Raw genomic sequence first — 15,673 nt, forward strand, 5'->3', positions numbered from 1 at the left:
TGTTTCCCTGGCAAGTTTTAAGAACACTGACGATACTGAAAGTTAATAGATAACGCTGTGAAAACGTGACGCATTTGCATTTAAAGTAAAGGTGTGATAATTCTAGAATGAAATGTGAAATAGGATTCAAACTCGTTTATCCTCAACCCCGACAGCTGGACATCAAAGCGGCGCCGGGGAATTTATCAAGTATCACCAGCATAGTGTTCTGGGATGGACCAGATGGTGTGGCCGGCGACTTTGAAGTTCCGTTCCTTGCTGAGCACTGGTGGGACGAAGAGCGCGAGTTCGATGATTGCGAACTATGTTGCAACCAAACAAGAGAATCTGCAGAAGAAGGTATCAAGTCATTAAGTATATATATGTCTGTCTGTCTGTATCTCTGTATCTCTATGTCTCTGTCTGTGTCTCTCTGCCTGCCCCTCCCTATATCTCTCTCTCGTTCATAGTTTGTAAAATAATTTTAATGATCATTTGAATATAAGTTATTATATTACCATGCCCTGCCCGTCGCATTTTGATTGGTCGAGCTGAACCACGTGACTGACCACAAATACACAGTTATGGTTTGTTTAAATGCCCGTGAATATGAATAATAAGATTAACAACTCAAAGTATCCTAACTTTACAGCTAAAACGTAAATCATAATCAATCACAAAATAAAATGGAGCACTTGTGGGCCTAGTTGAGATACTTTTTCTGAAAATATCTCCGGATTTACGAATATTTACAGCGCGCGTGACAGTGCGTCGCGTATTGTTCAGTTTCTGAGGCCCAGTTGTCGTTCGCTCCAAAAATTTTCGCAAATTTTGACGGTTTTCTTGGGTTCGCTGATAATATAATGGAAACAACAGACTCCGCTCTGACCATTAACGTTTATTTATGGGCGCGGGCTCGAGGTAAGCCAAATAAACGGGCTCGGCAAGCCTCGCTCGTTAATTTTTGGCTTTCCTCTCACCCTTGCCCACAAATAACGTTAATGGTCAGCGCATCGCCCGTTATTTCTATTAAACCTAGTAAACCACACGAATTTCAAACGTTTTATTCAGATCAGAAAGCATTCATGACCCACAGGGTTTAATCTCCGCTCCTGCTAAACAATATCATCTTGTTGGCGTGTACACATGGTAAAAATAATCGATCTTTATTTCCAAGTTTCTCGAAAGAAGTTCAGCATTGTAATAAAGTGAAACTTTGATCATGACATACTAAATTAATATCAGGAGATCGTTCGGAAAACGGGTAATGATTGGATCAGGTGATCATAGCCTGGTAGTTCCAGAAAATTATCTGATTACATCCACTCTCTCCCATGGGAATTTGAAAAAATTGAAATAATCTGCCTCGTAGTCTTTTTCGGGGCAACGATATGGTGAACAGTAGGACGCTTGTTAGCTTCATTGCTTGTCAACAAGCAGAGGGTATGTAGGATCAAAATGTCAGAAAATGAAATCTTCCGGGGATGTTACTTTACTACATTGAAAGTTATTGATGCTATGCTCGGACACGGTTTGTGGAGGGACCGTGGCTCGGACCTAGACCCTCGAGGGTCTATGGCTCGGAGAAGTGTTTTAGCATTCACAGAAGATCGATCGACACTCTTTAGCAACAGTAAAATTGCGCACATGCACACGTCACTGGTATGAAAACCTAACTTTAACCAATGTTTTACGGCTGAGAAGTGAGCCTTCACGATAAGTTCAGGTATAATGTGATTTCAAAAAAATGGGAAAAAGTCCATGGAAATTTGCGGTGTAAAATTTCTTCTGTACTATAGTACTGTTTGATGCGGACCATCGCTGGTGCAGTCAGCCAAAAATGAAGTCATAGTCTTACACCATGGAGCTAGAAACGGATCTGGCTCCATGATTACACCGATACGTTGTACCGCTGTATAAACCACTGATGATTTATACGCGTCTAGTTACATATAATCAGGTGCAAATGTATTCTTGCATTGCACGGCCAAAACCGGTATCGATTTATCAACGCGTGACAGTACCTCCTCCAAGCAAGAGACGTCCTTTCCTAGCTCCATGGGTCAACCAATGGAGGTAAGGGTCAGCTATAGTCCGTATCATGTTGAGGACTTGAGGGTGAGCATATCAAGGTCCGCATTGCCATAATGCTGGCCAGAAAATTCATCGTCAATAATCCCTTCATTAACTAATACTGTGAGCAAACTAACTTCATTTACACTTCGCCGCAAAATGCATACAGGTGGCGCTTTTCGCATCAATTTGTATTATATTTTTCATAACTCTTCAATAGTTTCATAAACGTCTATACAGTAACGTGTCACCATTACAACTTTGAAGAGTTATGAAAAATATAATACAAATTGATAAAAGTACATATTTTTTTAAGAAAGGAAATTTTTGGATTACAGATAATTGCCAGTGTAACTGCACAATATATTTTGAGCCTACCACACCACTGCCTAACACTACAACCAGCATGTCAACAACGGAAGTACACACCACAACTGTACCCTGGGAGATAGTCGACGACGAAGATCCAGATGACACCTTCGGAGGGGATCCTGAACTGAAATCTGTTGTCTACCAGTCCATGGGGTTGCAGATTTACCAAGGCGAGTGTTTCTTGTAAAATGTAATCATAGGCTTATATAGGCATAACATGGCTGAAAATCTGCTCATTGATTGTCGATTATCAACACTGGAATATGATTTACAGAAGGTTTGTTTTACTAATCTCTCATTTACGGAAAATTTAATGTCAATTGAATGGAATTATGCTGCTGAATGGTCTACTCTTAGGACAAATCAACAGAATGCGTACTAACTGTTAATAAGTGATTTTGTTCTATGCAGCGCACTAGCAATGTGAAAAATGTTAATGTCACTCTTATAAAGGCATCACGTGTTATTTTTAACATCTTTGAGTGTGTAAATAATTCTAGACATTCTAATAAATCCACTCAGCATTCAATATGTTTACTGTTTAGCGATAATGGGAACGTTGAGGGCGTGTGCTCGTTGCTTTCGTCTATTGTACCTCCGATGCCGAAATTGAAGTAATAATACCAAAAGATATCCTAAAACTGCACTTGAGTGGTGAGAAGAAGATTAAAAGGACAACAGTTGTTTTCTTTTGCATAAACCGGTTTGTCTAAATAGTACTAGGTTTGCCGTCATGCATAGCTACAAAATATGATTTTCCTTGGATGTTCGCCTCAAATTTCCTTGTACCTGGATCATAGTCATTGGCAACGTTTTACCGAGATGTAAACATATGTCAAAGTGTACCTTAAATTACCGATTTTCTCGAGAAGTGACAAACAACGTAATTTTTCACAGGCGCAGAGAAGAACGGCGAAGTAAAACAATTTGTAGCACTGTGGTTCCGTTATTATAACAATTCTGAACCGGAGAAGTACGACATCGCTGAGTTGGACTTTGATCCTTCCGAAGCATGGCATTCGTATGTACTGGAAGTTACAACAAACCAGGTAATGTACATTACAGAATATGTTGTTCAGTTTTTTATCGTGTGCTCAACCTGAATTAACTGTTTGTTCATACAATCTTGTAACTTCAATAATCAATTTTCACACAACAGAAATTTACAGGCAATTATAGGTGTATATTGATTGCCGCAGTGCTCGATTTTTGTCATTTATATGCGCAGATGCAGGACATGGAAAATCCTAAGCTTTCTAGAGCGGACGCATTGGGAAACGTTGACTATAGTTCGTCAAGTTAATTAACACTCAAAATTTCAATATACTTTGCACCAAAGCGGCGGTCTTCAATCCATAGTTTGAATATAGTTTGAATATATATATATATATATATATATATATATATATATATATATATATATATATATATATATATATATATATATATATATATATATAATATATATATATATATATATATATATATATATATATATATATATTTCCCCTTTTAAAGTCAATTACAGTCTCGGCCGAAAACAACAGTTGATTAAGTTGATGATCCTGTCCCTTTGAGGACCGATTGCCTTATATGAGCAATTTCATGCAGACTGCTTTATACCCTTAATTGCGATAGACAATAATTGCACAGTTTTAATGCGTACGTCAGGGTCATAAAACTTTGGATATGCCTGCGATATGAAGGGGCTAACCTTTGAAATTCAAACGTGTCGCTGCAAATCGGCATCTTAAGCCGTAAACTAAGCACTGATAACAGTTGATGACACGATCTCTTCGCAGAATGAGATGACACTCGAACTGTTTATTGACGGCAGATCGCTGTTATATATGGTTGGACTTGGACTCTTCTCCACGGATCCGAAATTTATTCTGTCTGTATGGAACGCTGAAGGCAAAGTTTCTCCCTTCGACGATGTATTCAATCTTCCAGAATCTAAAGCCAGCTTTAAGAATATAAGGTACACTCTTGGCCCTATTGTATTTGAATGCACATGACCGTGATTATTAGCTGAGACACCTAAACGTGTGAGTAGTTACCTGAAGTTGACTGTCAGTGATAACAAATTAAGTCTGACTTGCTCAACACTAGCTAAAACCCTTTCTTTCTGTACAATACAAGCCAGTAATGAACACATGCGCTTACTATGTAGAGATTTGTATTTACGGGTCCACGTGAAGGAAAGTTTTGAGCCTAGCGATGTGAATTCATCACTTTACTTTTAGGTGAGAATGTCACCTTGACAACCCATCACCTGTAATCGTAAGGGATCTTATTTCAACCTGGACGAATGTCTTTGTGATCTTGTTCTTAATTTGATGTTGTAGTATTACAAGAAATTACATCAAGTTTCGATACATTTTTTCTTGACGTCCACCATACACCTTAACAGAGCAGTATTCTTGACAATGACTTTGCATATAATTGGATGTGGTGAATAGCCATGCCCTTTCGATATATCCACTTTCAGTTAAATTTCAAGACTGACAAATAATCATGCGTGTCTTTCAACAGATTCCCACCGTCAGCCGATGCACTGTGTAGATTCGGTGACCCGTTTCGTAGTGGTGAAAACCCGATCGTTGCGTACTTTGCTGGAGTTGGCTCTGAAGAACTTTTAGATGATGTTGTTCCTTTTTATGAGGTAAATTTTGTTAATTGTTCGCTGCTCAGTTATTTCATGATTGGCAACACTAACCATTTGAAGTTACTTTACTTAAACTTTATTCATGTTGATCTGTGCCTGCCGTGTGACTGAGTCACACTAGTCCTGTTTCAAAATGACCTGGCTACGATTCATGTCCCAGACACCAACACATGTAGCGGCAAAAGTGACTGGCGTTTGTGGATCTAGCGAAGGTCCACTCACAGCGCACTCGTTCGCTGGACCCTTTCTCTTATGTCTCATTTGGTCCGAGATCTATGTACCTGCCACAGTGATTTATGTTAGTGGTCCCATAAGATCCGCTGACGTCCTACTCATTAGCAGGACCCTTTCTCTTAGGTTTCATTACCATGTTATGTTCAGTTCACGGCACTGTCATCGGCTGCCTCATGTTCCTGTGTTAACTTCGTTTTGTAATCGTTACTGCCTCGTTACGTAGTCAGTGTCTAACGTACCTAAACCATTATATTAACCAGTCATTTAGGATGTTTGCATCTAGCTTGTTCGACCTCGACTTGAAAGTCAAAGAAACCCAATGTTCACTGAAACACATGAAGTCATTTAATTTGGTGGTTGTATTTTACACTACAGGCAAGCTTTTAATGGTAATCTTTCGATATGGTCGGTAGCGCAACATAAACCTATTCTTGTGTAAATTTGGAAACGTTTGGGCCAGTGGTGAAGTACGTCTTGTGCAATATGGAATATACGGATAGTTTTCAATCGGATTCGAACCCACAACATACGGCATCAGTCTCCTAGCTGAGAGACCAGAGACAGAACCACTCGGCTAAATCTCCACTCCCAAAAAAGAGTGGTTCAATAGCCGGCTAAGTTGTTACATTTTTCTGACTGAGACCGCTCAACACGTTGTAGAGTTCGTGAAGCACTCACGCACGCATGCTCACTATCATACATCGCACATACACACTTTATCGAAGCGAAGAAACGAATTTCATCGCTTTAACTGGGCGAACGATAACCTCGAAGAAAGAAGTCTGACAAAAACCACTAGCATGACACTAAAAATGCTTACACTTGTACTGTTCAGACAATTGAAGCGTATGATTCTAACCATTATCACTGCCGTATAGCAAAGAAACTAGCGAGCTTTTGAATACCGCCCCTTACGAATATCGTCACCTGTTAACCATAAAAAATGGACGTTCAGTAGCAATGCTGTAAATATCGGTACTTTGGACGGAGAGTGTCGATGAGGTGGAATAATTCAAACAAGGAAAACAGGGTAAATTAAACAGGCATACTCTTTTGAGACAGCGATGGTGTCGTAGAAACTGTTCTGTATGCAGTACGTTTTCACAAAAATGGATTGAAATATTGCAATAAAAATATGCATTATATAAATTGTATACTCTTTGCCTAATTAACACTGATTGTTGCTCTCCCAACGGTGGACGAATGTAAAAGGCTCTCCGGCCAACCAATACTCCGGCATTTGGTCCAGGGCTAGATTGCAGCGTACCAACTATGTTTCCAACCTTGGTGTATTATGTCATGAATAATACAACGGTTCTTTTTTGTATCCGAACCAATCAGAGCGCTGGGCTTGCAAGTGAAGGCTTGTATACAATGATACGGTGTATGCTCTTGGCATTGCTCAAGTGATACATGGCCCACAAACTCTATTGGCGAACAGTCAATATGTTCAATATTGTTCAGAAAAAATTTACAATGGAATCATTTACTACCAGACTTCTTTCTGCAATGCACACAACGTCGTCCTTGGGCCAAACGTTTCCAAATTTACACATGTAAATGCTTTATTTGTGTGCTACCAACCAGATCAAATTATTGCCAGTAAAACGTTGAATCGTTGAAGACCATGCGTGCAGGGTTAAATGGTGCTGCACGAGGCTAATAGGGCCTTGAGGCAGCCAATCACATCGTTTTTAACTCAATATTACATAGTAATGAGACCAAAGAGAAAAGGCCCCCCAATGGGTGGGCTGTACAGTAAGCGGACCTTATCATAAGACCAATAACCCAGACCACTGTGACAAATATATAATGTCTCGAACCTCACTTGTGAAACAGGACGATCTGACAGTATGTGATCTTTAGTTCACGGCACTGTAATTGGTTACTTTGTGTCCCTTTGTTAACCTTCCTATAATACCCACTGCCTTTTAATAGTTTTCCGTGTAGTTCCTATAAGTTCCGATATGGTAACCAGGCATTTAAAGTGTTTGCACCTGGTTCCCAGTTCGATCGCAACGCACAAAAACAAAGACAGATATGAGTCCAAGTTAGCCTGAGATACATGTAGACTCACAAGTTCAAACTCTGCGTCTTTATTAAGGTCAGAATGCGTGCTAGTCACAATTCAGTCATAGGGTGATATTTTCAGGTTGACGGTCGGTTGTGTGAACTAACTCTCTACTATCATAATAATGGTCATGAAAGGACATTCTGAACAATATAGGGCATATCGAATTTTTATCAATAGGGTTCGTGAACATATAACAGTTCTTCTTCAACGCGTGCAAATCCAGCTTGCTGAATGGCCAAGATACGAAACTGCAAGTGTCATGCAATTCAAACCAGACGTCTCTTCACGTTGTACAAGGTGCCGTCACTGTGTGTTGTTTCAAAAGTTTCACAGGGAAATAAAATTATGTTTTTTTTACGCTGCCGACCACATCAAAATATTCCCGAAGGTAAAATTGCTGAACATCTAGCATCCAGTATAAAAATAGACTTACAAATTGGAAACCTCCGGGCGGTAGACATTTTCAGTGGAAATTTAGTTTGTCGTTTTTCACGCTGTGGTCGACCGAAGTGCAGACATCATACTTATTACAACAGTTTCCAGGACGTACATGGGACACTACCAGGCAATAACATTACAGAGCGATGCTAACACAGAGACATAAGGCAGTCAATCACAGTGCCGCGAAGAGAACATTGCATACAAATGAGGCCTAGCAGAAAAGGTCTAGGAAGGATGTTGGCTGTAGGCAGACCATATAGGACCATAACACAAGTAGCTGTGGCTGGCACATGTGTCTCGATTCGTACTTAAGAAACAGGGGCACTTCCCTGCTAGTGATCACTTATCAAGACTAATCCCTTCTTGTTGATATTCCGAAAACCACGCTTATTCCATGTACACTTATAGCTTCATCGTCTGAGGTAGTACAGCCGTTTTCGAAGGAAAGTAATTTCTCTTGCTGTTCTTCACAAATGTAGGTATACCGGCCATGCATACCGTGCAGTAGCCAGTGTCTCGACGAGGCGTGTGACAACGAGTGCTCACTAAGAGACACGACAGGTTACCAAGTCAAAATGACTGACCTTGCTTTGAATACAACAAGAGCTATCGAAGAAGATGGGGAAACAGAATATGTACCTGCAGTGTATCACTTTACGGTGAAAGCTGTCGCAGGTGAAAATCTAAGCAAAATATTAGAAGATAAAGTTTTGTGCAAAACCTAAAAATGCCAACAGTTCACCGCTTATTATACTTTTTTTCAGAGAGATAAGAATTTTGAACTGGGTTTGGTATCAATTGATCGGGACCCCTGTCCATAATTTGATTTAAACAGATAATACTGAATTCCAATGGAGGCAAAATTTGATGATAATGATTGTATAAACATTAGTGCGTCTTTGCCATATGTTGGACCAGCACAATCAGTCAATGTCTTATAAACAAACATCACGCTATGTTCGAAATATCAACTCCACGAAACGACGATCAAATCATTGAAGGGTGAGTGAGTTTTACATAATCATGGCTTATTGCATATAGGCAAACACATCAAGTAACCTGCTGTCTATAAAGAACATGAGTGCCACAAGAATTTGAAGCTTGGTGTTCATATCTTCGAACTAATTGCCTATAGTAAATGTTCACCGTTGTTGTTCTCTACTACCTGAGCTACGCGAAGGGCTATGGGTACATACATGTACATTATTGTCAACATGCCATGGAAAACAAGGATGTTTTATTCTGTAGCTCAAGCAAATAAAGTTTTGATGGTTTCTCTTCAATACCATATTAATTCATTACAATGCTTACAATCAACCATCATATTTTGCACTGTTAGGTTCCGGAAGATATGCATTGGCCTCGTCCGATGGTATATACATCGATGACACTCCTCCCGTGTTTGACTATCTGTACCACGTTGATCTGTCATGGTCGGAAGACGAACCAGTGACTTATCAAGGCTGTAACTCAACTATTGCTGTACGATGGGATGTGTACGATATTGGTAGTCAGGTAGGAGGCATTGTGGAAACGCCACGAGTGTTTTTAAGACTAAAAACAATGAATAGGGTTTTAGTCCACGTTTTCACCATATTTTACAGGTGAGATATATTGTAAATGCATCAATAATGCAGTTCATTTTTTGGTTCTTAATGATAAATTATTATTTACATGACTTTGCACGTAGTCTAATATCGGTTTTGGCTAAGGTTACTAAAGAGTGACAACATAAATTAACGATGAAGTAAGTACTTCAAGGTGCGGATTGTGGCGTATCCCCTATAGATATAAATTACGTTCTGTATTTTTAAGAATTTGCATTATCTATTGGCTATGGCTTTATTTGAATCTATTGTGCCGATATTTTGTAATGAAACCCCCACTTCTACATATGTAATCTGCATATTTCTTTCAGGTAGAAGAATGCAAATGGGCCATAGGAACCTGGCCGAATGCTACAGATATCCAGGAGTTCGTATCGGTTGGCCTTGATAACTTCGTGTGGAACGATGAACTTCTAGGGCTATTGGAAGATGAGAAAACGTACTATGTGACGGTGTGGGCTATTAATAGTGCTGGGCTAGTCACGTCCAATCTACATCAGGTACGTAATCGAATAATTTCATAACCCTCCATTGGTATTTCTCCGTTTGTTCGATCCTTCTAGTTAGTCATAATGGGAATTCTTACATGTTATTGTTGCACTGTATATAAAGATATGAATAGACGCTCTGTTTATCTGTAAAACTGGTGACTGATGTATAATGGATGACTCATGTTATGAATTTCAATTTGTTTATGTACGTTGTACCTTGTTTAATGGGTATTTTGCCTGATCTCAGGAGTTATCATGGTACTGTCACCACCCGATGTCACAGAAAGCAATACTACCTCTGTGTGTGGAGATAGCAACGCCCCACCTTCTGGTCTGTGTGGTGATCAGTCAAGTACTGGATTGACGTGGACAGCTGTTGACGATGTCGCTGTCGATGCCTACTGTAAGTATAACACAGCGGCTTAGTATGGTAGACAAAAAATATCGTAAATGATATTATACTCAGCCAAATCTCTTCATTCGCTGACATAACTGAAAGTTGCAAATTCTGTTACAAAATTCTGTCTCCAGATTACTCAATCGGGAGTTCAGAGGGCATGGAGGATATCTTTCCGAAGACTCAGGTCGGCTTTAACGAGTCGGGTACAGTTACTGTGAAAGACGGAGCCGTTTACGTCGGAGACGAACCTATCACAAACATTTCGGATGTCAGAGAAACTGAAGAAAAAAGAAAGGGCACAGACCTTGAAGACGATACAGTTTATGGAGACAGATTCCATATGGAACCTGGAAGGTAAAATTTCCGTTTAGAACAAAGTAAACGCTTTGATGCTTACTGAGAGTTGATAAAGATAATGTTGTTTTCAAATCGTCGTCGTTTTCATGATCCCTGACGTATTATTTACTCTGCAGGACTTTGGTATCAAGAATAACAGTGTGCACGAAAGGTCACCTCTGTGAAGATATGCAATCCTCGAAGATGACAATAAAGAGTAAGACTGTTCTTGAGTACATTTTTCAAATATGAAACTGATCTTTAGCTTCAGATTATTCTCTGAACGTGAATAATAACAATTTAAAATGTTCAATCTGCCATTCAACATACTCGGGATTATTTGCCAGCTTCACTGCCATGTTTAGCGCATGTGTAATTACAACCCGAACGTATGTAAAATGCACTAGACAAAATAGTTCGGGGAAAAACTAGTGCGGACCTTTGAGTTTTGATGGTTGTTGTGTTTGAAATTTACTTTGAAATATTTTTGTAAAAATATTGTTCTCCTTGAATCAAAATGCAGACTGTTATGAATGATGACTGTAGCATTCTGTGGGATCATGTAAGGAGTTATAAGACCCATGCGTTGAAATTATAACAATGAGCCTGATTTGGCAAAACAACTCTGAGGGCGCTCTTTTCATCGCTAAAATTTCTGTTGACTTGCCCACACGAAAAATTCACCATTAGTCAAGCTGAAATTGACCTAATTCCTATCAAGAGGATTAGTGCTGCTGAATGTTTTAAAATAGGAAAATTGAGCTCAACACCTATTGGAAATTAATTAGTAGTCTTATGCCATATGACATTTTAAGCCGGATACATATGGGAGTCCTACCTTTTAGCAGAACAGTATACATGTACATGTGGGATATAAATTTACCGCTATGACAAGTTTATGAAAATTTACCACTCTGATGGTTTCATCATTGGTTTTTATTTTGACTTTTCTTTAAGGAACTCAAGATGACCTGTTGAAAGCAGAAGATGGTTTACAAATCGACAAGAACGGTGTTAAAACCCGACATCAACACATTAATTCTGTCAGGTCTAAAGACTCTCATGACAACGGTAAATGCTGTGTATTTCTATTTCTAGTAACAGCTAATTGAAGCGCAACGCAAAACAATAAAATACCAGCATATTAATGCCTGGAAGTTTGAGAGTCGCCCCAAAACAGGCTGAGGAAAACACTGTTTTTTTGTGGCTATTAGTAATGAAGGAAAATAAAAATAAGCTGGTACATTTTAGCACAATACCTCCAATTTTCTGGCTAAGAGAATCATTCTCGAGTTCCCCTGCTATCACTCGTCTGCACCGCAGTTGACATTGCCATCCTCCATACGCGTTCTACAATATGTGAATCCGTAGACTACACTTTCAATGTTACCCAGTTAACAGTAGTTCCCGGTTGTTTACTGGTCAACAGTTATTGAAATTACAAATTCTTTGCATATATCAGCTTCAAAATGATGCCAACCATGTGACTGACAATAGCTTAACAAAAAACATTGAAGCTACAGTCTTGCTTTCTGCCTATGAGGTGAAACTAATATATACACTGCTTAATACCACAGCGTCTAACGTGTGCACTTTCAACATAAGGAAGCTAGACAACAGAAGACTAATAACAATAGCATAACGAATATTTAAATCATCAGGGGAAACGGGAGGGAACGTGATTGTCGGCTTGCTGAATCATGATGATGTCAAAGATGAGTATGTCTCTGATGCGTCAACAAATTTTAAACCGTTCATCGTTGACCCAGAAACAACGATGGATGAGACGGACAGGTATCTGCGTAGAAGGTATGGTATTTTATTCATTAGATAATGTGTACATAGTAGTTGGCACGCTAAACACCACTATAACACTTCACCGTCGTAAATATCCCACTGTCTTTCATGCATAGGCAATTTCTGGATAACTGACTATATAATCATAGTGCAGAAATAAATGTTTGTCCCCTTAACAGAGTATGCACCTCGAAAGTTACAGATGTAAAATTTTGCTTAAAGTATCGTAATCCTTCAACCATTCTCTTCCAAAATCAACGATAAAAATCGGGGGGGGGGGGGGGTCACCGTGCATATTACCGAATAATTTACTGATATTTCAAATTCAAATGGTCACCACCCCTGTGTTAACTCTATGGAGAAAATACAATTTTCGATTTTCAAAAATCTAAGACAAAGAAAATCTTTCTTACAACAGAGGCTTCAAAATGAGCCCCGTCAAGTGGTAGATCAGAACAGATTTGCCAATGTTTGAGCGTCCAAATATCTGTCAGCGAGGCACATTAGAATGCGCACATTAGAATGCACATTAGAATGACACACATTCAGACTCTCAAACGTTTAAAATTACCTTCTGATCTTAGACTACCACTTAGTGGTGTCCATTTTAAAGCTCTTTGAGAAAGAAAACTTCACCGTCTAAATTTATTGAAAATCGAAAATTTTATTGTTTGCTCCATAGAGTTAATACAGGGATGGCGGCCATTGTGAATTTCAAATATCAGTAAATCTTGGGTAATTTGTTTTTCTAGTACCAAAATTTGCATGGTGATCCCCGATTGTTATTCTTGACTTTGAAAGAGATTGGTTGAAGTAAGTTTGAACCAAAGTTAAAGTATTTCACTTTCGAGGAGCATACTAGATTGAAAGTCAATATGGCATTACTTATGTTACGAATTTTTTTATCACAAGTATCAATGTGTCACGACCATCACGTTTTATCACACAGAATTGGCGATATCATTGGCCCAACCTTTTACGTCTCGGCAATTGGTGGTAAGCCATTGACAGAACCCTTTGAGCTATCTGTTGGATATGATTCGTCTTCATTTGACAACATTATCAGCGATAGGGAGCCAGCGATATTGTACTGGGATAGTGGTAGGTTTGATATTGTAGCATTTGCCGTAACCGTCTTATCAAAACGACATAAAGGTGCCCGAATCAGCATCACGTACCAACTTGAGGAATTGGGGAAACATGAAAAAATGTTCACATGGCAATTGTATCCAAATTTAAATACATTTGGATCCGCTGTTCATTTTATATACGTTTACTTATAATATTTTATACAACTTATCTATTAAAGTCTCAGTAATATTTTCGACACTTATCTGTCTTTTTTCCTTGTATAGAGATGCATCAATGGAAAGATGTAAGCCATACTTGCTCGGAAAGTTTCGGAGAATATAAACACGACAAAGAAAACAGTCTTTTGACGGTGCAGGTAAATGACTCGTCTCATAATTTTAGCTAAGATAAAATTGTTTTATACTTATCATATGACAAGATGAAATCTAGATACTAATTATACACTTTTGCATTACTAATTCCGTGTTTGACCAGGTGTGTTCAACGAAAAACCCAAGTCATGATCAGTCATACACGGGGCGACGACGGAAAGACGTCAACCAAGGATTCTTTTCTGGTCCCACTGAATTTACATTGGCAGCCATAGGACCGTTCAGCAATTCTCCACCTGTGTTTACTTCAGCCTCTAGTCTGTGGATGTGGGAAGATGGAGGCACTCTAAGATATCAACTCACGGCCTTCGATGACGACGATGACGTCATAACATTTCATCTCGATCCATCATCACGGCATTCTGCTGAGATTGTGAAAGTTTCCGATGATGGTGAGTTCACGTACAGGCCATGTCTAGATTGTTACGGCGTCGACAATATCACAGTTGTCGCTAGAGAAAACAGGGATGATGGCTTTAAAGAACTGTCGACGGTTTCCACAATTCAGATACATATAAGGGGAGTTAATGACAATCCTGAAATGTTATTTGCTGTCAATCACAAAAGTGTTCTCAACAGCGAGCTCAACGCGCCAACAACAACGACAGTAGAACAGCGTCATGCTAACGATGACTTCTACCTTGGACTTGAAGCTGTTGTTGGAGCATTTGATCCCGACACATCTGACGTGCTTACATTAACATTTGAACCTCCAAAACACGGTGAACTTAAAATCGGATCGCAGCACACCCAAGTTACCTTCATTGACGGTAACTGCAGTGGTCCAATGAATATAACCGACGAACACCTCTCAGCCAAAACTCCCGACGTACCAATAGTCGTGTTTCCTTGCGGACTCTTAATTCCTCATCAGCGAGACAGACTGGCTTGGGTTTTCAGCGCCTTAATGTACACACCTTTCGTTGACTTCACCGGGAAAGACTCGTTCAAAATCAACGCGATCGATCAAGACGGTGCATATTCTCAGGTTGCTGTGATTGACGTTTTTGTCCTTGTCAACCCATGTGTGAATGGTGGAATATGCACCGGACCAGAGCATGACCCAGATTGCTCCAGCACAGAGAGATCGAGTGGATTTGACGGGTATTCGTGCATCTGCCCTCAAGGTTTTACCGGAGCAGTGTGTGAATCTCGAGTCAGCATGTGTTTGCCAAATCCTTGTCCGTACAATTTTACGTGCGTCGATATGGTAAGATACATAAAGTTATACTCTTTTTGCTGTTTTGCCAAAGTATTTAATCACTTGTTAATCAAATTGTTATTTTTCGACTCAAAAAGGAACGTAAAGATAATATAATTACGTTAAACCGTAAAAAAAGCGAACAACGCAAAATTTTCAAGACAATGAAGGTTTCAACAAAGCTATAATTCATATAAAAACCATTCTGTTACAGATTGATTCTTCAGAAAGTAGCGTAAATAACACCGAACAACATAGCACTTTTCACTGTCTTTTGCAGGGAGACGCCCATTCTTGTCATTGTGAAAATGTCGACTGGCCATGTGGCGGTGGGGCAACATCAACTTGGTACATTGCTTTGATTACGGTACTGTGTGTTCTTACCATCGTCATCGTAGTTACAGTCATTGGATGTCGCAGACATCAGCAAAAGAAGAAAGGGATGATGATGGTTACGTAAGTACTCGGCACACTGTGTCTTTTCTGCACGTTTTCCTGTTTATAACTACGATAATTATGTCTTATATACTCAGTAAT

The 15,673-nt window shown here is 39.3% G+C and overlaps 1 protein-coding gene across 1 annotated transcript; it reads left to right on the top strand.

Annotated features, from left to right (window-relative positions):
* The first annotated feature begins 4,274 nt into the window (after window positions 1-4,274).
* Window positions 4,275-15,596, top strand: LOC139146263 (uncharacterized). Its single transcript, XM_070717669.1, has 14 exons — window positions 4,275-4,405; window positions 4,960-5,089; window positions 8,321-8,516; window positions 9,181-9,356; window positions 9,760-9,952; window positions 10,187-10,342; window positions 10,471-10,693; window positions 10,813-10,892; window positions 11,633-11,746; window positions 12,337-12,484; window positions 13,422-13,573; window positions 13,828-13,919; window positions 14,039-15,145; window positions 15,417-15,596. The coding sequence occupies exons 1-14, from the start codon at window positions 4,275-4,277 to the stop codon at window positions 15,594-15,596; spliced, it is 3,078 nt and encodes a 1,025-aa protein (XP_070573770.1).
* Window positions 15,597-15,673: the final 77 nt, after the last annotated feature.

Source organism: Ptychodera flava, chromosome 12 (genome assembly GCF_041260155.1).
Source record: "Ptychodera flava strain L36383 chromosome 12, AS_Pfla_20210202, whole genome shotgun sequence".
NCBI classification, from domain to species: domain Eukaryota; kingdom Metazoa; phylum Hemichordata; class Enteropneusta; family Ptychoderidae; genus Ptychodera; species Ptychodera flava.